The sequence below is a fragment of the Lepidochelys kempii genome, chromosome 1, assembly GCF_965140265.1.
Source record: "Lepidochelys kempii isolate rLepKem1 chromosome 1, rLepKem1.hap2, whole genome shotgun sequence".
NCBI classification, from domain to species: domain Eukaryota; kingdom Metazoa; phylum Chordata; order Testudines; family Cheloniidae; genus Lepidochelys; species Lepidochelys kempii.
In genome coordinates, this window is record NC_133256.1 from 347,364,663 (window position 1) to 347,386,272 (window position 21,610).

Below are 21,610 nucleotides of genomic sequence, written 5' to 3' on the forward strand. Positions count from 1 at the left end.
CCGGTCCCCCTCCCCCCTGCCCGTGCCCGGTCTCCCACTACCCCGACCCCCTGCCCACGGGGGCCACGAGCCGGTCCCCCTCCCCCCTGCCCGTGCCCAGTCTCCCACTACCCCGACCCTCTGCCCGTGGGGGCCACGGGCCAGTCCCCCAACCCCGATCCCCCGACCACGGGGGACCCCACTGGGCTAGTTTCCCCAGCCCCAGTGGACACGGCTCTGCGGGGTTGGGGGCGGATCGGGCGCTGCTGCACTGGGCCCCGACCCACTGGACGGGACCTGGGCGGCACCTCAGGGGCCCTCGCTGTCTGCCCCATCCTCCCAGCATGCATTGCAGAGGCGGGGTCCCCTCCGTTAGCCCCCCCGTGTCCCCTCTCCGTCTGCCCTAGGCTGCAGCTACGGGGGGAAAGAGTACCCCAACGGAGCCGAGTTCCCGCACCCCACGGATCACTGCAAGCAATGCCACTGCCTCGTAAGTGCCGGGGGGCGAGCGGGGCCCCAGGCCCGAGGTGGTTCAGCGTGGCCTACTGGACACCTGGGTCCCAGCCCGGGCTCTGCTGCTGCCTTGCTGGGGGAAGCTGGGCCGGTTGCGTCTCGTTAGCCCATGGCAGGGGGAGCGATCGTGCAGCCAGCGCCCCCGCCGGCCCCGCTCTGCCTGCTCCCCGCGTTACAAGTGGGGAAACTGAGGCACAGAGCAGGCAAGCACTGGCAGAGCTGAGACTAGAGCCCAGGGCTCCAGTCCAATGGCTGAGCCACTGCCCCCGAGGGAGGGACCCATTTAACCCCGTCCCGGCCACAGCGAGGGGCCGGGGCGTCGCAGTGGACGGTGGTTTTCACGCTGTGCTGGGTGGGGGCTGGGTGGGGTTGAGGGCGGAGGCTGGGGGCACAGTCTGGGGCGGGGGTCACGGGATGGGTGGGATGCTGAGCTGGGGCACAGGGTGGGGTGGGGGCTGGGAGGCAGGACTCCTGGGTTCTCTCCCCGGCAGTGCCCGGCTGGCTCTGACCTGCCTCTCCCCCCTGCAGAACGGCCATGTGCACTGTCTGTTGCGACGCTGCCCGCCCCTGCCCTGCGCGGAGCCCTTCCTGGTGCCCGGCGGGTGCTGTCCCCAGTGCCCAGGTAGGCCGGCGCGCGGGGCAGTGGTCTGGGGGGGTCACGGCCCCTTTCCAGCTGCCCCCCATCTGTCTGGGGGCCGGGGGGGGGCTGGGAGGCACCATGGGGCTGTTTGCTGGCAGGGCCGAGCTGAGCCCAGCCCATCTGGGCTCCCGGGAGGTGCCCCCCAGCACTGACCCCACAAGCTAAACCCTCTGCCGCCTTGAAACCCGCCCCTGCCATGGCCAAGGGCAGGGAGCGCCTGGGGGAGTCGGGCGCTCTGTCCCCGGCGCCCCCCCTCAACCGCCCCTGTCTCCTCCCAGAGCCCCCGGCGGGCTGCCTCTCCGCGGGCGTCTCCTACCAGCCCATGCAGCGATTCTACGACCCCTCGGATGCCTGCCGCCTCTGCATCTGTGCCAACGGGACCGTCACCTGCCAGCACCAGCCTTGCGCCCCCGCCCTCTGCGCCCACCCCCTGCGGCGGGACTGCTGCCACTCCTGTGACGGTACCCCCCCAACCCCCTGAGCCCCCCACTGGGCCTCACTGGGCTCCCCGGTCCCGCTGAGCCCCCACTGGGCACCCCGCGGGCCACACTGGGCTCCCCGGTCCCGCTGAGCCCCCCACTGGGCACCCCGCGGGCCTCACTGGGCCCCCCGGTCCCGCTGAGCCCCCTACTGGGCACCCCTGCGGGCCACACTGGGCTCCCCGGTCCCGCTGAGCCCCGCACTGGGCACCCCGCGGGCCACACTGGGCCTCCCGGTCCCCCTGAGCCCCCCACTGGGCACCCCGCGGGCCACACTGGGCCCCCCGGTCCCGCTGAGCCCCCTACTGGGCACCCCGCGGGCCACACTGGGCCCCCCGGTCCCACTGAGCCCCCCACTGGGCACCCCGCGGGCCACACTGGGCCCCCCAGTCCCGCTGAGCCCCCCACTGGGCACCCCGCGGGCCTCACTGGGCCTCCTGAGGCCCCTGATGGACTCCCGAGCCCCTATGTTCTGCACCCACCCCCTGCTGCCGCTCTTGTGATGGTAGCCCCTTTTGGGTCCCCAGAACCCCCTCCCTGGGCCTCCCCAGCCCCCCTCGGCCCCTTGAATCCCACCTGGGTCCACTAAGCATTCCCCCCCAGTACTCCTGGGCTTTGCACGTACCCTCACAGCAGGGCTGCTGCCATTTCTGTGACGATACCCCTTGGGCCCCCCAGCCCCCCGCTGGGTCCCCTGAAACCACCCAGTGACCTGGGCCCCCAAACCCCCCGCTGCACCCCCAGCCCCCGTGCTCTGCTCCCCCCTGCAGCAGGAACACTTCCCCCCAGCCCCCGGCTCTGCTCCTGCCCCACTCTTGTGCCCAGTGCCATCACCCGCTCTGCCCCCAGGCTGCCTGTACCAGGGGAAGGAGCTGCCCAACGGGGAGCAGTTCCCGGACCCCGCGGAGCCGTGCCACGTCTGCACCTGCTGGGAGGGCAGCGTCTCCTGCCAGCCCAGGGCCTGCCCGCTGCTCCAGTGCCCCTTCCCTGCCCGGGGGCCGTGCTGCCAGGTCTGCGAAGGTGGGTTGGGCATGGGGTGCGGGCGCAGGCCGGGCTGGGCTAGCCCAGGGGGCTGCTGGGCTCCACCAGTTGGGGCGCCAGGGTTGGGGGGTGGGTCAGCCCATGGGGGGTGTCTTGGGCCCTGGCCTCCTCTGCAGTGCCTGGCACCGGGCTCACTCTGTCCGGCCCCCACAGGCTGCGAGTACTTGGGCGAGGGTTACCTCGATGGCCAGGAGTTCCCGGACCCCCAGGACGCCTGCGGCCGCTGTGACTGCCTCCACGGCTTCGTCACCTGCACCAAAACGCCCTGCGACCCGCCAGGCTGCCGCCACCCTGCCAGCCCCCCAGGCCGGTGCTGCCCCGTGTGCCAGGGTAAGTGGGGCTCGGGGGAGGGTGGGCACCGCGTGGCATGGCCACTCTCCGCCACCACCAGGCATGGCTGGGGAACCTCAGGCCTTGTTAAAGTGAAGGGGTATGGCCAGTGCCCCCCAGCCCCGCTGGTGCCCCTCATCCCTGACCCACAGCCCCCTGCTAGCCCAGCCCTGGGCTCCCCCTGGTGCCCCTCAATCTCAATCTGCAGCCCCCTGCTGTCCTAGCTCTGCCCCTCCCAGCCCCACTGGTGCCCCTGACCCACAGCTCCCTGCTAGCCCAACCCAGCTCTGTCCCTCCCCAACCCCACTGGTGTCCCTCACACCCGACCTGCAGCCCCCTTCTAGCCCAGCTCTGGGCAGAACCAGGGGGCAGGGTGGAGCCAATCGATGGCTCCAGCATTTCTGTTCCTCACGGGCACCGCAGGCAGGCCTGGGCGGGTACCGATGGGCTGAGCTGGTTTGGCCATTCCCAGTGCCCACGACAGGCCCAGGTGCCAGGGGAGGGGAGGGTGGTCCAGTGGTTAGGGCGCTCGCGTGGGGAGGAGGAGGCAGGTTTTGCTGCCGACGCCCTGCTTGACCCTGGGCAGGTTCTGGGCCTCAACCTCCGTCCGGCCTGGCCAGCGTGACGCCAGCCCAGCCTGCCCCACCCGGAGCGGAGCCTGAGGCCATGCCAGCCTGGCCTGGCCCCCGGAGTGGTGGCTGTGGCGAGAGCCACAGGCGAGAGGCCACCCAGGCCTGGTCTGGGGGCGTTGCTGGCTCCACGGCGGGACGGTGCTGGGCGTGGGGCTGGGCGCAGGATCGGGGCCAGATCTCCCAAGTGCTGGAGGGGGCTTGGGATTGGCGGGTGCTGGAGGGGGGACACCTGGGATATGGGGGGCTGGTTCTCCCCTGCTCTCAATGTCTTTCCTCCCCTCTGGTGCCAGGCTGCCACTTCCAGGGCCAGGACCTCGCGGACGGAGAGACCTTCCCGGCCCCCGGCGGGCGCTGCGAGCAGTGTCGCTGCCTGGTACGTGCCTGGGGGGGCATGGCCGGCCCTGTGGGGAGAGGGCTGGGCACAGCCCCAGGGGGCACAGGGAGCCGAGCTGGCACAGGGCTGGGGTTGTGCCAGGGGGATGGAGCCCAAGGGGAGTGGGGGCGCTGGGGGGCTCAGCATGGCTGGGGGCCTGCCCTGCTCACCCCCGTTCCCTGCCCTCTTGCAGCGGGGAGAGGTGTCCTGCGGGCCCCTGCCCTGCCCTGGGGTGACGTGTCCCCACCCGGCCGTGGGCCCCTGCGACTGCCCCGTGTGCGACGGCTGCAGCTTCCATGGGCGAGCGTGCAGCAACGGGGAGCGCTTCCCCGACCCTCACGACGCCTGCCAGCTCTGCTCCTGCCTGGTGAGTGTCCACCCCCGAAAAGCAGCCAGCTCTGGGGAGGGGCCCCGCTGCAAACAGCACCCCACGGTGCTGGGGACGGGGGTCACAGTCCTGGGGCCAGCTGCCTCTGCAGGGGACACCCCGGGGCCTGGCCCGGGACAGCGGGCAGGGCCTGGGCCAGGAGCCAGCAGGCTGGGAACAGCTGCAGATGGGCGGAACCGTGGGCTTAGCTAAAGCAGTTTCTCCCACGGGACCGTGCCCAGTCGTGCCGCCCTGGGGCCAGCGCTGAGTGCCAGGGGAGGTGCCCCTGCAGATCTAGCCCCCCCCCCCCCCGCAGATTTCCCAGTGCTGGCCTGGCCCTGCCTCCGGGCACCGCGGGGGCTGGCGGCCCCAGGGACGGGGTGCAGGCTCTTGGGGGGGCTTTCGGTCCCTTGCCTGCCCAGGGCAGGAGCCCGGCCAGGTGTGATGCCAGCGGCTCTTGCCCCGCAGGATGGCAGCGTGACGTGTGTGCCCGCGCCGTGCTCCCCCGCCCCCTGCCGGAACCCGGTCGCCCTGCCCGGCCAGTGCTGCCCACAGTGCTCCGATGCCTGCCGCTACCAGGGCCACCTCTACGAGAGCGGGGCCCCCTTTCGCCCCCCGGGGGGGGACCCCTGCTCCACTTGCACCTGCCTGGTGAGTGAGCCGGCCCGCAGTGCCCCCCGGCTCCGCCCGAGCCCCCCAACCTCCACCCCTTTCCCCCTCTGACCGCCACCCTGCTCCGCCCGAGCCCCCCGACCTCCACCCCCTTCCCCCTCTGACCGCCACCCTGCTCCGCCCGGTCCCCCCGACCTCCACCCCCTTCCCCCTCTGACCCCCACCCTGCTCCGCCCAGGTCCCCCCGACCCCCACCCCCTTCCCCCTCTGAACCCCACCCTGCTCCGCCCAGGTCCCCCCGACCCCCACCCCCTTCCCCCTCTGACCCCCACCGTGCTGGGCCCAGGTCCCCCCGACTCCACCCCCTTCCCCCTCTGACCGCCACCCTGCTCCGCCCGAGCCCCCCGACCTCCACCCCCTTCCCCCTCTGACCCCCACCCTGCTCCGCCCAGGTCCCCCCGACCCCCACCCCCTTCCCCCTCTGAACCCCACCCTGCTCCGCCCAGGTCCCCCCCACCCCCTTCCCCCTCTGAACCCCTCTGCTCCACTCCCTTCCCCCTCTGACCCCCTCTGCTCCCTTCCCCCTCTGACCCCCACCGTGCTGGGCCCAGGTCCCCCCGACTCCACCCCCTTCCCCCTCTGACCGCCACCCTGCTCCGCCCGAGCCCCCCGACCTCCACCCCCTTCCCCCTCTGACCCCCACCCTGCTCCGCCCAGGTCCCCCCGACCCCCACCCCCTTCCCCCTCTGAACCCCACCCTGCTCCACCCAGGTCCCCCCGACCCCCACCCCCTTCCCCCTCTGACCCCCACCGTGCTGGGCCCAGGTCCCCCCGACCTCCACCCCCTTCCCCCTCTGACCCCCACCGTGCTGGGCCCAGGTCCCCCTGACCTCCACCCCCTTCCCCCTCTGACCCCCACCGTGCTGGGCCCGGTCCCCCCGACCCCCACCCCGTTCCCCCTCTGACCGCCACCCTGCTCCGCCCAGGTCCCCCCGACCTCCACCCCCTTCCCCCTCTGACCCCCACCGTGCTGGGCCTGGTCCCCCCGACCTCCACCCCGTTCCCCCTCTGACCCCCACCCTGCTCCGCCCAGGTCCCCCCGACCTCCACCCCCTTCCCCCTCTGACCCCCACCGTGCTGGGCCCAGTTCCCCCCGACCTCCACCCCCTTTCCCCTCTGACCCCCACCCTGCTCCGCCCGAGCCCCCCGACCTCCACCCCCTTTCCCCTCTGACCCCCACCCTGCTCCACCCAACCCCCCGACCTCCACCCTCTTCCCCCTCTGACCCCCACCGTGCTGGGGCCAGGTCCCCCCGACCTCCACCCCCTTCCCGCTCTGATGGCTTCCCTTCCTTCCAGGGTGGAGGGGGCGTATCCCAAGCCGGGGGTCCCCCCACACTGACGGCTTTGCCTTTCCCCTCTCAGGGCGGGGACGTGCTCTGCGTGATGGCCCCGTGCCCCCCGCTGACGTGCACCCACCAGGTGATAGAGCCCGGGGACTGCTGCCCCCGCTGCAAAGGTACGACCCACCCTGGCCGCTGCCCGCCCAATATCCCCCAGGGGACAGAGGGCCTATCCCTTTAAGAGAGGCGGGCCATCTACATAACTCCGCCCCAAACAAGTGGTCCATGTCAGTCAATAGTGACTCATTAGCATGTGGGGTCTGTGACCTCTGTTGGTCTATATTGGGCCGATAGTGCCCCCCCGAGTCAGGCAGCTGCAGGCTGTGGCCTAGCGTAGTGGGCACCCACGGGTCCATATCGACCTGTATGATGGACCGTGCAGAGAGCACAGGCATGACATTGGTGTGAGTCTGACCCGCTGCTCTCCCGCAGGCTGCATGTACGATGGGCAGGAGCACGCCGATGGCACCAGCTGGTTCTCCTCCCCCTGCGTGTCCTGCCTGTGCACCCACGGCATCGCCACCTGCGCCCAGATCCGCTGCCTCGGCTCCTGCCTCCAGCCCGTCCAGGTGCCCGGGGAATGCTGCCCACTGTGCGCAGGTGCGAGGGCGGGTGCGGCTCTGCCAGGCCCACACGGGGGCGGGGAAGGGAGCGGGCACAGGGGGCTCAGAGGTGGGCAGCTGCTGCAGAAGAGGGCACGGGGCTGAGCCGTAGGGTTGTAGGGTCAAAGGCTGGACGGGACTGTCTGACCCCCCCAGCCTGGCACAGGCCAGAGAACTGCCCCTGTTACCCCCGTATCGAGCCCAGAGACCTGCGACCCAAGCGCCTCCCAGACAGGCCCCGGGGGCCGGAGCTCCAACGGGAGTGTCCGGCCGTGCACCCGTTAGTGTCTGAGGGACGTCCTCACGCCCGGTGGCCCTGTGTGTGCCTAAGGATCACAGCCTGGCACTGGACGTGTGGAGTCGCTTATCGACTGCGAGCCCTGGATCCCACCCAGCGTCTCTGCTCTGCGGGGGACAGGCCCCTGCTCTGTGCACCTGCGTCCCTCGGTCCTGCATGGGGGACTTTGCATTCGGCTGCACTGAACCCTTTTGGTTGAATGCGCCCAGCATGCCAGGCAAGGCAGATGGCACCATGGGACGGCCCCTCCTCAGCATTATTTACCTCCCCGCCCCCAGGCTTTGCGTCGGCTGCAGGTGTTATCAACAGTGATTCTACATTTACTGTTTCTATGACTAGTGGCTGATCTGGGAGCCAGGACTCCTGGGTTCTTCCGCGGCTCTGGGAGGGGAGTGGGGTTTCGTGGTTAGAGTGGGCAGGGCTGGGAGCCAGGACTCCTGGGTTTGTCCCCGGCTCTGGGAGAGGAATGGGGACTCCCCCCACTGCCCTGACAGGTTTCTCCCCAGATTGCATGTTCGAGGGCCAGCCGTACAGCCCCGGGGAGAGCTTCCAGCCGTCACTGGACCCCTGTGAGATCTGCACCTGTGAGGTAAGGGGACAGGGAGCAAACACTGCTCCCCCTCCTCCCAGGCGGCGGGCTGGGGACACCCCCAGGCCTCCCACACTGTGCACTCGTCCTGGGGGTGCCGCAGCTTTGGGGGTCTGCTCTCCCATCTGGAGTCTTGTGGGAGACTCATCAGGGAGGGGGGCTATTCTGACCCCTGCCCCTGGATTGGCAGGGTGTAACAATGCTGGATCTGGCAGGACCCAACGGAGAGTGTCAATTCAGGACAAATTGCTGAAAACAGGGCAGTTACAGTCCCAGGCTGGGGTTTTTCCACCTCTAAGGCACCAAACCAGACAGACAGAGAGGACTTCGGTCTCACCCACTGGCTGACCACAAGTCACACAAGCAATTCCCTCAGACACTCCAGTTCCCCAGTATCACCACCAGGCCACTGGTTATGGGACAAATGGTTATGAAAACCAAGACCCCAGTGAAAGAAAAAGGAAAACGGTTCTCCTGATCCCAAAGGACCCAAACCCCAGACCCAGGTCAATATACAAGTCAGATCTCACCCACAAATCCCGCTGTTGCCAATCCTTTAGCATCTAAAATCTAAAGGTTTATTCATAAAAGGAAAAAAGATAGAGATGAGAGCTAGGATGGGTGAGATGGAATCAATGAGATCCAGTGATGGCCAAGTTCTTGGTTCAGGCTTGTGGCAGTGATGGAATAAACGGCAGGTTCAAATCCAGTCTCTGGAGAACGTCCCCAGCTGGGAGGGGTCGTTCAGTCCTTGGTTCAGAGCTTCAGTTTGTAGCAAAGTCCCTCCAGAGGCAGGAAGCAGGACTGAAGACCACGTGGAGATGAGGCATCAGCCTTTTATAGTCTCCTCCAGGTGGCAGGTCCCCTCTTTGTTCGTACTGTGGAAAATTACAGCAAAATGGAGTTTGGAGTCATATGGGCAGGTCCCTGCGTGCCTGGCTGAGTCGCAAGGTGTATCCGCCTTCTCTCAGTGGCTCAGGTGTGTCGCTGATGGTCCTTCATGGGCCATCCGGCCGGCTAGGCAGAGCTGACACCAACGTGTCCGGGGTGTCCCCCAGAAGCAGAGCACAAGTTTGAGCTACAGACAGTAGAGAGCCAATACTTATAACTTTACATACAACAACGATTCACACATGCAGACAGCGTAATCCTACCCAGCCAATCACAGCCTTGTCTGAGACACCCCACGTGACCTCCTTTGTACCAGATTTGGTGCCACTTTAGGACCTTGGTTGCACCAATGATCTGTACGGTCCCAGATTCTGTCAATAACGTGACACAGGGTCTGTGCTGTGAAGGGTCGGGGGGACGGGGCAGTAACCAGCCTGGTCTCTGCCTTTCGTTCCAGCGGCTGGCGGTCGGGGGGCCTCATGTGCGCTGCTACCGCAGGCAGTGCCCCAGCCTGGTCGGCTGCCCCAGGAGCCAGATCCAGCCGCCCGGGCCACAGCACTGCTGCCCCACCTGTGCCCGTGAGTACCCTGCGGGCACACGCCAGGGCTGCTCAGCCAGGGCCTGGCACGGGGCGGCCATTGCTCTGGAATGCCCTGTGCCTACCCCACACACCCCACAGTGCCCCCTGCTGGGCAAGGCCGGGCTGGAGTCTCCAGGAACTCCCCCCACGGCCAGTGCCCGCACCTCACTCCCCACAGTGCCCCCTGCTGGGCAAGGCCGGGCTGGAGTCTCCAGAAACTCCCCCCCCGGCCAGTGCCCGCACCTCACTCCCCAAAGCACCCCCTGCTGGGCAAGGCCGGGGCTGAAGTCTCCAGGAACTCCCCCCACGGCCAGTGCCCGCACCTCACTCCCCACAGTGCCCCCTGCTGGGCAAGGCCGGGCTGGAGTCTCCAGAAACTCCCCCCCCGGCCAGTGCCCGCACCTCACTCCCCAAAGCACCCCCTGCTGGGCAAGGCCGGGCTGGAGTCTCCAGGAACTCCCCCCACGGCCAGTGCCCGCACCTCACTCCCCACAGTGCCCCCTGCTGGGCAAGGCCGGGCTGGAGTCTCCAGAAACTCCCCCCCCGGCCAGTGCCCGCACCTCACTCCCCAAAGCACCCCCTGCTGGGCAAGGCCGGGCTGGAGTCTCCAGGAACTCCCCCCACGGCCAGTGCCCGCACCTCACTCCCCACAGCACCCCCTGCTGGGCAAGGCCGGGGCTGAAGTCGCTGCGAGTGCCCCCACGGCCAGTTCTCCCACTGCGCTCCCCACAGCAGCCCCTGCTGGGCCAGACCGGGGCTAGAGCAGCTGGGAGCTCCCCCACGGCCAGCGCCCGCTCCCCATAGTGCCCCCTTCCGGGCAAGGCTGGAGCTGGGCTGTTTCACTGGTCAGTCCGTTCCCGTCACACAGGTGTCTGGCCCTGGCTCCCCCCGGCAGGGCGGGGTGGGGCTGTCTCTTGTGCCTTGGCCCCTCTCCCCGCCCCTCACCCCACTGCCTTTGTGGCTTGCAGAGGCCTTGAGTAACTGCACGGCCGAGCTGGCCGGGAACGAGCTCCAGGCGGCTGGCGACCCGTGTTACACCTGCCAGTGCAAGGTACGAGCCCCGGGGCCGGCTCTGTCCCTCCGCTGGGCCTGCCGGGCTGAGCTGAGCCTGACCCCGCTGCGCGATCAGACCCCCATGCCGGCGCTTGCTCCAGGGGAGTGCGGACGCCTCCTGCCCTCAGCCCTTCGCGTCCCAAGATTGCGCCCCCGGGCCGTGCCGTGCAGCCCCCTCTGTGGTGGGGCGGGGCAGCCGTGGAACGGCGCAGTCATTCCGGGAAGGAAGAGTCTCGTCTCTGACGCACACGGCGCCTTGGGGTGTGCCCACGGCCTGCCCCCCATGGCCCACGTTTAAGGTCACCCCCACCACCGCCCTGGGGCATCGGGCCAGCGCAGAGTGCAGGGGAGAGCGCCCCCTGCTGGGCCCCTGCCCCATTCCTTGCAGCACAGCACCCCCTAGTGCCGCACTGGCAGGCACTGACGCCCGGCGCTGACTGCCAGGGGAGAGCCCCCCCTGCTGAGCCCCCGCCCCGCTCCCTGCAGCACCCTGGGCCTCCCTTGGAGGTCTCCCATCCAAAGAGTGACCAGGGCCAGCCCCGCGTGGTGTGAAGTGGGGCCAGAGCCCAGCAGGGAGAAGTGGGGAGTCCATGACCCTTGATTTTCAGGGTGCCCCCCATAGTGGGAAGGCTCCAGCTCTCCCTCCAGTGACCCTCTAGGGGCTGGCCCCTCAGAGCCATGGAGAGCACGCTGGGTGTGGCCTGTCCGCCCCATGGCTCCCCTGCTGGACCCCTCTCCGGGCCCCCCAGGTTCCTCTCATCCCATTAGCAGCAGGCCTGTCCGAGAGAGAATCGTGAGGGGCGCCCAGCTCCGGGCACTGGCCTGCATACCCACAGCTGACCCTGGTGTGTGTGTGTGGGAGGGGGACGTGCCACCGCCCCGTCCCATGTGTCTGTGCCCAAGTCGCGGCCCCGTCCCATGGGTCTCTGTGCGCCCATGTTGCCATCCTGGGTTGCCCCCTGTGCCCTGGCTGCATCCCGGCCCCCGCTCTTCTCATTGCAGGATCTCACCTGGGTGTGCGTGCACCAGGGCTGCCCGCTGCTCAGCTGCCCTCCCGCCGAGCAGTTCACCCCCCAGGGCGCCTGCTGCCCCGTCTGTGACGGTGACGTATGGCCAGCGCCTGCTCGCACCCGGAGGCCTCGCCGAGGGGCCCCTTGGAGCACACTTCATTGTGGGGGGGAGGGGGAGCGGCATGGCACCAAGAAGCGGGGGGCTGGGATCTGGGGATCCCTGCATTCCAGGCAGCAAGTCCCCCACTACCCAGCTGGGCACGGAGCCCTGTGGCTGGGGTGCTCGGAGCTGGCCACGCACAGAGGCCACAGGGCAGTTGTCCCTTCAGTGGCAGCAGAGGCCAAGCGGGCAAGGGGGACCCCGAGGCGGTGACGCTGGGTTAGCTTCCCCCAGGTCTGTCTGTCTGTCAAGCACCCGTCCCTGCAGACAGACAGCACAGTGCTAGATCAGAGCTAATAACTCTGAAGCCTAGTGATGGCAAACTGCCGGTCAGCACAGGGCTGACTGTGTGAGAATCCCCCCCGTCCCATCATGTGGCCCCCCCAGGAACTGTCTTGCGCCATCAGTGGCATTGCTGGTCACAGGGCGGCTGTCTGCCCACGCAGTTCCCAGCGCCCATCCCCATAGGTCTGGGGCAGCGGCTGACCCCCCACCCTCCCTTGCAGAGTGCGTGACAGAGACTGGAGAGCGCCGGGTGCCGGACGGTGAGAGCTGGGTGGAGAGCGAGGACGACTGTGTCAGCTGCACCTGTCATGTAAGCCCCAGCGGGGGCAGCCCCCACCCGTCTGGCGCTGTGCCCTGGGGCATCCCCTCCCCCACACCTGGTGTGTCTGTGCCCTGGGGGCTCCATTCCCACCCCCAGCCTGGCGTGACTGTGTCCCTACCCCTCTCCCTCCAGCCAGCGCTTCCCAAACAACTGGCGATTCCCCAGGCGCCGGGCAGGGAGGGGCTTCGCCTGGGGCCCCACAGCAGGGCCTGGAGGGGAACCCAGGAGTCCGGGCTCTGTGGCAGGGATCCCTGGACAGGCCATATGGCACCTTGCTTGGGCTGCCCCCTCCCGGGCCAGCGGTCGCGGGGTACGGAACAGGGGGGCGGGGGGCAGGCCCACCTGTGTGCCAACGAGGCCAAGGGCTGCATTTGGGGGGCAGAGGGCAGGGCTCTCCGTGTGGAAAGGATGGAGCAGTCCCCCTGCGCCAGGCGTGCCCTGTGCAGACTGGCTACCGGTGCCCTCTGTGCCTGGGGCTGCCCGGCTGGGGGGAGAGGGGCGGAGGGCTGTCGGGTGGAGCCGGGCTCCCACTCCTCTCCGTTGTCTCTGCCACGCAGCGCGGCCACGTGGAGTGCCACGTCACGGCGTGCGAGCCCGTCGAGTGCCAGGGCAGCCTGCGGAGGGTGCGGATGCCCGGCTCCTGCTGCTACGAGTGCCAAGGTAGGCGCTGCTCCTGGCGGGCTGGCCGGGTGCAGGGCCCACGCCACAGGAGGGGAGGGGTGGCAGGCCAGTGACTCTGCAATGGCAGGCTCCCTAGGGGCGTGCTGCTCCCCCGGGCGGGTGCCCAGTACGGTGCCAGCCCCTCGCTGGCAGATCCCGGAAGGTGGCACGGAAGAGGTTAAAGGGGCTGCACACAGATGGTGCCAGTCTGCGCGGGGCAAACTTCACAGCCTGTGCGGTGAGGCTGATCAGTGTCAGCCCTCCGTCCCAGGTGGGGAAACTGAGGCACCGAGCAGGGGAAGGGGGCCCTCTGCACGCTGCACAGAGACCAGTGCTGGGAGTAAGACCCAGGAGTCCTGGCTCCCCTGATTCTCCCTGCTCGAATCACCAGCCACGCTGCCTTCCGCCTTCCCGCACCGTCTGGCAGGCGGCACACCGGCCCCGCGCTGGGCGGGCCAGACCTGGCGCCCCTGCCTGCGCCATGCCAGTCCTGCCACCTTGCCAGGACCCGGCGCCTGCCCCCAGGCCGCTGTCTTCTGGGCCTGGGGGATCCCCACAATGCTGGCTCCATCCTCTGCCCTCAGACCCAGAGGGCTCCTGCTCCTACCAGGGCCAGCGGTACCCGGCCAGCGAGCGCTGGCAGGTGGACACCTGTACGACCTGCACCTGCGTCTCCGGGGAGGTGCACTGCCAGATCCAGCCCTGCCCCCCGGCCGCCTGCGCCGCGGTGAGTGGGGGCCCAGCTAGGCCCCTGCCCTCCCTCTCCCCGCTGGTCGAGCTCCTTGGCTGAGCCATGGGGGGGCAGGTCAGGGGCCCCCCTGAGGACTTGCCTTGGCCACTGGGGGGGTGAGTACTGTCCCATTGCCAGGATCCATTGCGCCCACCCCGTTACCCTGGGAGGTGTCCCATAGCCATGCGGGGGGGGATGGCAGCCAGCGCCGGGCGTTACAGGGTGGGAAGGGTGGAAGCCGGGAGGGGGATGGGAGAGGGGCAGCCAGCCGTGGGCATTACGGGGGCAGAGGCTGGCACCCGCATCCCCGTAACGGCCCCTGTGTGCCCAGGATGAGACACCTGCCCTGGCGCCAGGCACCTGCTGCCCTCGCTGCCTGCCCCGCCCCGCCACCTGCCTGGCCTTCGGCGACCCACACTACCGCACCTTCGACGGACGCACCCTGCACTTCCAGGGCACCTGCACCTATGTCCTGGCCCAGGACTGCCAGCGGGAGGACTTCAGGTGAGAGGGGGCGCAGCAGACATGGGCAGCAGCCCCAGGGAGGGGAGCCTGGGGGGAAGGGAAAGGCTGCCTAGTAGTGAGAGCAGGGGGCTGGGGGCCAGAACTCCTGGGTTCTATCCCAGCTCTGGGAGGGGAGTGGGATCTAGTGGGTTAGAGCAGGGGGCTGGGGGCCAGGACTCCTGGGTTCTATCCCAGCTCTGGGAGGGGAGTGGGATCTAGTGGGTTAGAGCAGGGGGCTGGGGGCCAGGACTCCTGGGTTCTATCCCAGCTCTGGGAGGGGAGTGGGATCTAGTGGGTTAGAGCAGGGGGCTGGGGGCCAGGACTCCTGGGTTCTATCCCAGCTCTGGGAGGGGAGTGGGATCTAGTGGGTTAGAGCAGGGGGCTGGGGGCCAGGACTCCTGGGTTCTATCCCAGCTCTGGGAGGGAAGTGGGGGCTAGTGGTTGGCGGTTTGGAGCCCGGACTCCTGGGTTCTGTTCCCAGCTTTGTCCCTAGCCCACCGAGGAAAGCCCTCCCCACACACACAAACCCTGTGCCCGTCTCCTGCCCGCAGCATCCACGTGACCAACGACGACCGGGGGCGCCCGGGTGTGGCCTGGACCAAGGAGGTGACGGTGCGAGTCGGGGACACCGTGGTGCAGCTGCTGCAGGACTGGCTGGTCAGGGTGAGACGGGCGACAGTGCCAGGCTGGACGCCCACTGCACCCCGAGCCTCTGCCCATGGCGGAGCCGGGTCTGGAGCCTGCACTGGGCAGGGCCCTGGTGCAGTTATGGGAGGTCACCTGGAGGCAGGAGGGAACCAGGCTGCACAGGTGGGACCCCGGTGTCCTCCGGTGCCCGCTGAACCCCTGCCCTTCCCTCCCAGGTGGACGGCCAGGTGGTGACCTTGCCCTTCCTCAAGGAGCCCCACCTCTACGTCGAGCGCCAAACCAACACCGTCCTGCTCAACACCAACATCGGGGTGAAGGTAACCGCCGGGCATGGGGGTCCTCTGCCCTGCCGCTGCCTGCTGGGGTGCCGCCCCCAGGCCTCCGATCCAGGCTGCGCCAGCGGGAGGGCATTGTCACGCAGGTGATCCAGCCCGGGGCCTGGCAGGCAGAGCAGCACCTGTGACCGGCGGCTGGCTGGGCCCTGTGCCCCGCGTTCGGGGGGTGCTGCCCATCTCCCCTCTCCCCCCAGGTCCTGTGGAGCGGGCGCTCGCAGCTGGAGGTCAGCGTGCCCGGCACCTACAAGGGGCACATGTGCGGCCTGTGTGGCAACTTCAACGGCCACCCGCAGGACGACACTCGCCTGCGCTCGGGGCAGCTGGCCCGCTCCGAGGCCGCCTTCGGCAACAGCTGGAGGGTGAGCGGGGGCCGCCCCAGGGACAGCAAGCCAGGTCCTCCGGCTGCCCACAGCCCAGCCCCCTTCCCCACCATAACTCCCCCCCGCCCGGCCCCCTTCTCCACCATCACGCCCCCCAGCCGGCTCCCTTCCCCCTCGGTATCCCTCTGGGGTGCCCATCATGACCCCCGAGTGCCCTGGAGTGCGGGCTGCGACCCCCAACTAGGGGGAATTGTATGCGGAAGGGAGACAGCCATGGGGAGGAGGTAGCCAGGACATGGGCAGCCCCCCTTGCCCTACTCCTTGCAGCGCCCCCCAGTGCCACACCAGGGCATTAGGGCCAGCACTGACTGCCAGGGGAGAACGCCCCCTGTTGAACCCCCCCCTTACTGCAGGACAGCACGCCCTAGCACCGCCATAGGGCGCTGGCCCCCCAGCCCCTGCCCTCCCTCCCTCCCTGCAGCCCCCGGGCTCTGCTGGGTCTCCAGGCTGGGTGGGTGCTGGGGGCGATCCCCCCTCCCCGCGCTGACGGCGTCTCTGGGGCAGGTGCTGAGCGGTAACGGCACGGGCGGGCCCTGTGCCGACGGGCGGGATGTGGATCCCTGCAAGGAGGCCGGCTACCGCGCCCGCAAGGAGGCCAACGCCCGCTGCAAGGTGCTGAAGTCGGGGGCGTTCAAGCCCTGCCACCCCCTGGTGCCCCCGGAGCCCTTTTTCGCCGCCTGCGTCTACGACCTATGTGGGGCCGGGGCCGGGGCCGAGCCCTGCCTGTGCGACGCGCTGGAGGCCTACGCCGCCCTGTGCCGCCGGGCCGGCTTGGCATTGAGCTGGCGCTCCCCCACGCTCTGCGGTGAGGGGGGGCGGGGGCCAGGGCTTCCCACTCCTCCCACCCGGACCCTCGCAGCCCCAGGCCCGGCCGTGACCCCCACCGGTCGGGGGGCGGGCCCTGGGCTGGCTCAGATCGGGGTAGGGGGGGAGCCCCGGGGAGGGGGAAGGTCCCGGGCTGGCTCAGATCAGTGGGGGGAGTCCCTGGGGGGCAGGTTCTGGGCTGGCTCAGATTGGGGGGGGGCAGGACCTGGGGGGGGGCAGGCCCTGTGCTGGCTCAGATTGGGGGGGAGCCCTGCAGGGGGGCAGGCCCTATGCTAGCCCAGATGCAGGGGTGCAGAAGGGGCAGGTGGTGGGCACAGCCCCAACCCCCTGGGGAGATTCAGGCTGGCCCCATGGCCACAGGGGCAGTTCTGGCTTCTCACCCTCGGGGCTGAGCCTGGGCTGAGGGGGGAGGCAGGTCCCAGGACTGCCTCTTCCCCCCCCGAGCCCTGGCACTGACCCCTCCATCTCCCTCCAGCCGTTGGCTGCCCCAAGGACCGGGGCTACGTGTTCGACGAGTGCGGCCCGCCCTGCCCCAAGACGTGTTACAACAAGGATGCGCCGCTGGGGGCCATCGAGTCTCGCTGCTTCACGCCCTGCGTGCCCGGGTGCCAGTGCCCCGCCGGGCTGGTCGAGCACGAGGCCCACTGTGTCCTGCCCGAGGCCTGTCCCCGGGTCATCTACGACAGCCTCTGAGCCCTGGGACTCCCGCGTCCTCCGCCATGGCCCCGGGGCCGGCCACGCTGCCTCCCACAGCCCCTGGGTCGCCCGCTTCCTCCGCCATGGCCCCGGGGCCGGCCACGCTGCCTCCCACAGCCCCTGGGTCGCCCGCTTCCTCCGCCATGGCCCCGGGGCCGGCCACGCTGCCTCCCACAGCCCCTGGGTCGCCCGCTTCCTCCGCCATGGCCCCGGGGCCGGCCACGCTGCCTCCCACAGCCCCTGGGACGCCCGCGTCCTCCGCCATGGCCCCGGGGCCGGCCACGCTGCCTCCCACAGCCCCTGGGACGCCCGCGTCCTCCGCCATGGCCCCGGGGCCGGCCACGCTGCCTCCCACAGCCCCTGGGACGCCCGCGTCCTCCGCCATGGCCCCGGGGCCGGCCACGCTGCCTCCCACAGCCCCTGGGACGCCCGCGTCCTCCGCCATGGCCCCGGGGCCGGCCACGCTGCCTCCCACAGCCCCTGGGACGCCCGCGTCCTCCGCCATGGCCCCGGGGCCGGCCACGCTCCCTCCCACAGCCCCTGGGACGCCCGCGTCCTCCGCCATGGCCCCGGGGCCGGCCACGCTCCCTCCCACAGCCCCTGGGACGCCCGCGTCCTCCGCCATGGCCCCGGGGCCGGCCACGCTCCCTCCCACAGCCCCTGGGACGCCCGCGTCCTCCGCCATGGCCCCGGGGCCGGCCACGCTCCCTCCCACAGCCCCTGGGACGCCCGCGTCCTCAACCATGGCCCCGGGGCCGGCCACGCTCCCTCCCACAGCCCCTGGGACGCCCGCGTCCTCCGCCATGGCCCCGGGGCCGGCCACGCTCCCTCCCACAGCCCCTGGGACGCCCGCGTCCTCCGCCATGGCCCCGGGGCCGGCCACGCTCCCTCCCACAGCCCCTGGGACGCCCGCGTCCTCCGCCATGGCCCCGGGGCCGGCCACGCTGCCTCCCACAGCCCCTGGGACGCCCGCGTCCTCCGCCATGGCCCCGGGGCCGGCCACGCTCCCTCCCACAGCCCCTGGGACGCCCACTGTAACGATGCTGGTTCTGGCAGGATCCAACTGAGAGTGCCAGTTCAGGACACATTGCTGAAAACAGGGCAGTTACAGCCCAAGGCTGGGATTTCTGTGCACCCCACTGGCTAACCACAAGTCACACAAGCAATTCCCTCAGATACTCCAGTTTCCCAGTATCACCACCAGGGCCACTCGTTATGGGGACGACTGGTTATGAAAACCAATATCCCAGTAGCAGAAAAACAGTTCTCTCGATCCCAAAGGACCAAGCCCCAGACCCAGCTCAATATACAAGTCAAGTCAGATCTTACCCACAAATCACACTGTTGCCAATCCTCTAGCATCTAAAATCTAAAGGTTTATTCATAAAAGGAAAAGATACAGACGAGAGCTAGAATCGGTGAGATGGAATCAATGACATCCAGTGATGGCCAAGTTCTTGGTTCAGGCTTGTGGCAGTGATGGAATAAACGGCAGGTTCAAATCCAGTCTCTGGAGAACGTCCCCAGCTGGGAGGGGTCGTTCAGTCCTTGGTTCAGAGCTTCCGTGTAGCCAAGGCCCTCCAGAGGGCAGAAGCAGGATTGAAGACCAGGTGGAGGAGCTGCCGCAGCTTTTCTCAGTCTCTTGCCAGGTGGTCTCTGCTTTCCTTGTCCCAGAGACAAGCTGCCCCTCACATGGCCTGGCAAACCCTCAGCGGTCTGTCCATAGGCAGGTCCCTGCGTACCTGGCTGAGTCGCAAGGTGTATCTGCCTTCTCTCAGTGGGTCAGGTGTGTCGCTGATGGTCCTTCATGGGCCAGCCGGCCGGCTAGGCAGAGCTGACACCAACGTGTCCGGGGGTGTCCCCCAGAAGCATAGAACAAGTTTGAACTACAGACAGTAGAGAGCCAATATTCATAATTTCAACTACAAAAACAATACACACAAGCAGACAGCAGAATCATAACCAGCAAACCCCAACCTTGTCTTAGACACCTCATTTGACCCCCTTTATACAAGATTTGGTGCCACTTCAGGACAGTTGCAACGATGATCTATACGGTCCCAGTTCACGCCAGTAACCTCACACCTGCGTCCTCCGCCATGGCCCCGGGGCTGGCCACACTCCCAGTTGGTGCCCCAGATATGACCCCTGCAGCACCCATGGGGGACTCACAGGGAGCCTGGCAGCTCCAATACTCCTCCCCCACCCACAGGGAGGAGGCAAGGGTCTGCCACCCCCTTGTCCCCACTTTTTCCCCTTGGATCCCCCCCAGGTTGCCCCAGCCAGGGCATGCAGCCATGGGGGTGCAGGGAGGGGCAGGGTGCCAGGCTGGCCATGGCTCCCACACGCCCAGCTGCAATGGCTTGAGGACCATTTCCTGAACACCAGCCCCGGCAGCACAGAGTGGGGAGAACGGACGCCTGGGTTCTATCCCCAGTACCCCCTAGGTCTCGGAGTCCCATCCATGCCCTTAGCATCAAGTCCTGCAGGTGCCCTGACACTAGTATTGCTGGGCACACAGGCTGGCATGGAGCCCCCCCCGGTCTGGATCCACCCCTGTCCGTACCCCGCCCTGCCCAGCACCCAGTGGCATCGTCAGCCAGCAGGTGCCATCAGCCAGTCACACGGGGTGCTGTGTCCTGGCACAGATGGGCTGGCCAGTCCCCCTGGCCTTGGGGAAAGATGCCAGGTGCAGATTGTGCCACCCCTGTGCCCCTTTGGCTGGACAGGGGCAAGGGTATTTATCAGTGTGGTGGGGCTAGGCCAGACCTCACCCCCTATGCCCACAGCAATAAACGTGGTAACCATGGGCAAGCGTCTGGTCCTTGGGCAGCGGCCTCTGGCCAGTGGGGGCCTGTGGCCCATCACCCGGGCATCTGCTGCTCAGGCAGCCCTGCGACGTTGCCCACGACCCAGTGTGGCCCGTGGAGTCAGGGCCGCAACCAGCCCAGCCCCTCCTGTGCCTGGCTCGCCCCATGGGGCCCAGTTGCACCAGCTATGGGGGCAGCTAAGTGGCAGGGTTCAGCTGGCTCAGAGTCCCTGGGTGGCCCTGCCCAGGAGCCTGCCAGGGGTGCATTGGCAGCAGTGGCTCCCCACTGCCCACCTGGCCCCCAAGGCTTGGGGTGCAGCTCCCTGGCCAGGTGCCAGCGATGCCCATCTGTATCGCGGCAGGTGCTCTCTGTGGGCAGAAATCCCCCCCACCCCCGCAGTGCTCTGGGCACCTGGGGCCATGTCTTCCCAGGTGCCCTCCAGATCCTCACCAGGAGCCAGCGGGTCGTCCCCCAGGGCACTCGGCCCTGCCCTGCCCACGCCCCTGGCCCTGCTGCTGTGGAATCACTAGTGCTGCCCGCGAGCTGCATGTCTCCGGATGCCGCCTGGCGCCCTGCGGAGCTCCCTCTCCCTGGGGTGGGGGCTGGTCACTGGCTCTGTGACCTCCCCCCATTTCTCTCCATCCCCCCCCCCCGGGTTCCATTGATGCTTTGGGGGGAGGCTGCCTGCAGCTGGCACAGACGGAGCCCAGCCCCTCGGAGCAACGCTGCCGTCAGCCCAGTGCCCCGTGATGGCAAAGGAGAGTCCACCGGGGGGGGGGTGGTGGGACGACTGATCTCACCTGAGCCTCCCGCAGTGTGGGCCACCGGGAGCCGAGCTGGAGCCAGGACTCCTGGGTTCTTTGCCCAGCTCTGGGAGGGCAGTGGGGCTGGCTGCTGCTATAGACCTGCTCAGGATTGTTGTTCCTACACCACCCCCCACCTCCCCGGAGGGTCCTTGACAAAATGCCCTGAGGGTCGGGTTGCGGGGGGGGGGGTGGTTCCCTTCATCCCCCCGGCCCTATGGGCCATTCTGCCCCAGGGACAGGCACCAGCCAGAAGCTCAGCCAGGGACCCAAAGCCCTGGAGCCAGGGGGCAGTGGCCGTGTGCCAGGAGGCAGGGGGAGAGCCGTGCCAGGCTCAGAGCCCAGTGCCAAGACCCCCTGGCAGGTGCCCAGCTGTGCCCATCGCAGTGGATCAGACAGGCCATCACAGCACCCAGCCCGAGACACTCACCGGGTGGCCACGTCCCGCCCCAGGGCCTGGCACCCCCCAGCACCACAGGCTGCAAACTGGGGTGGGGCACCCCTTTGCCAGGATAGGGGCAGGAGGGCACCTGCCCCAAAGAGCGTAGCCATGGGCAGGGGAGGGAGATGGGCCCCCTTGCCCAACCCCCACACTGCAGCTCAGATGTCCCGAACCTGACACCTGGTGCCCCTGCATAATTGAGGAGCTGCCAGCAGCCAGGGAGCCGGGCGCCTGACACAGCCACCACCAGGTACGATTCCCCCCACACACATACACGGGGCACCAGCTGCCCCCCGGCATGGTGCAGAGGCTGGGGTGATGGGCACAGGACAGCATGGCAGGGCCCTGCATCTGCTCAGGGCTGATTCCTTGGCTGCCCCTTGTGAGCATCTGCAGGCTGGGGACATGGGCACTGCCCACTTGGGGGGCATCCTTAGCCCATTGCCAGCCCGGGCCAGCTCCCAGCCTCGGCACACTGCGGACCCTCCCTGGGTCGGTCCGGCCCCTCCCAACCTACCCGTCTGTGGGATGCCCAGCCACCCCCTCCAGGCTTCGAGCCCCCGGGGGCCATGGTGCCGGGGGGACCCCATCACCGGGGCCAGTAGTGCCAGACATGGGG

The 21,610-nt window shown here is 68.8% G+C and overlaps 1 protein-coding gene across 1 annotated transcript in view; it reads left to right on the forward strand.

The window, feature by feature from the left end:
* Positions 1-17,111, forward strand: part of KCP (kielin cysteine rich BMP regulator) — a 53,856-nt gene extending 36,745 nt beyond the window's left edge. Inside the window, 23 exon segments of the mRNA XM_073328950.1 lie at positions 387-469; positions 1,021-1,114; positions 1,411-1,593; positions 2,461-2,631; positions 2,806-2,982; positions 3,905-3,987; positions 4,181-4,354; positions 4,823-5,005; positions 6,391-6,484; positions 6,801-6,968; positions 7,775-7,857; positions 9,206-9,326; positions 10,297-10,379; positions 11,384-11,483; positions 12,058-12,146; positions 12,716-12,818; positions 13,403-13,545; positions 13,880-14,052; positions 14,604-14,715; positions 14,916-15,017; positions 15,230-15,394; positions 15,920-16,220; positions 16,716-17,111. Of these exon segments, the coding sequence (XP_073185051.1) occupies positions 387-469; positions 1,021-1,114; positions 1,411-1,593; positions 2,461-2,631; positions 2,806-2,982; positions 3,905-3,987; positions 4,181-4,354; positions 4,823-5,005; positions 6,391-6,484; positions 6,801-6,968; positions 7,775-7,857; positions 9,206-9,326; positions 10,297-10,379; positions 11,384-11,483; positions 12,058-12,146; positions 12,716-12,818; positions 13,403-13,545; positions 13,880-14,052; positions 14,604-14,715; positions 14,916-15,017; positions 15,230-15,394; positions 15,920-16,220; positions 16,716-16,933 (3,203 nt within the window). The 3' untranslated portion in view covers positions 16,934-17,111.
* The last annotated feature ends 4,499 nt before the right edge of the window (positions 17,112-21,610 follow it).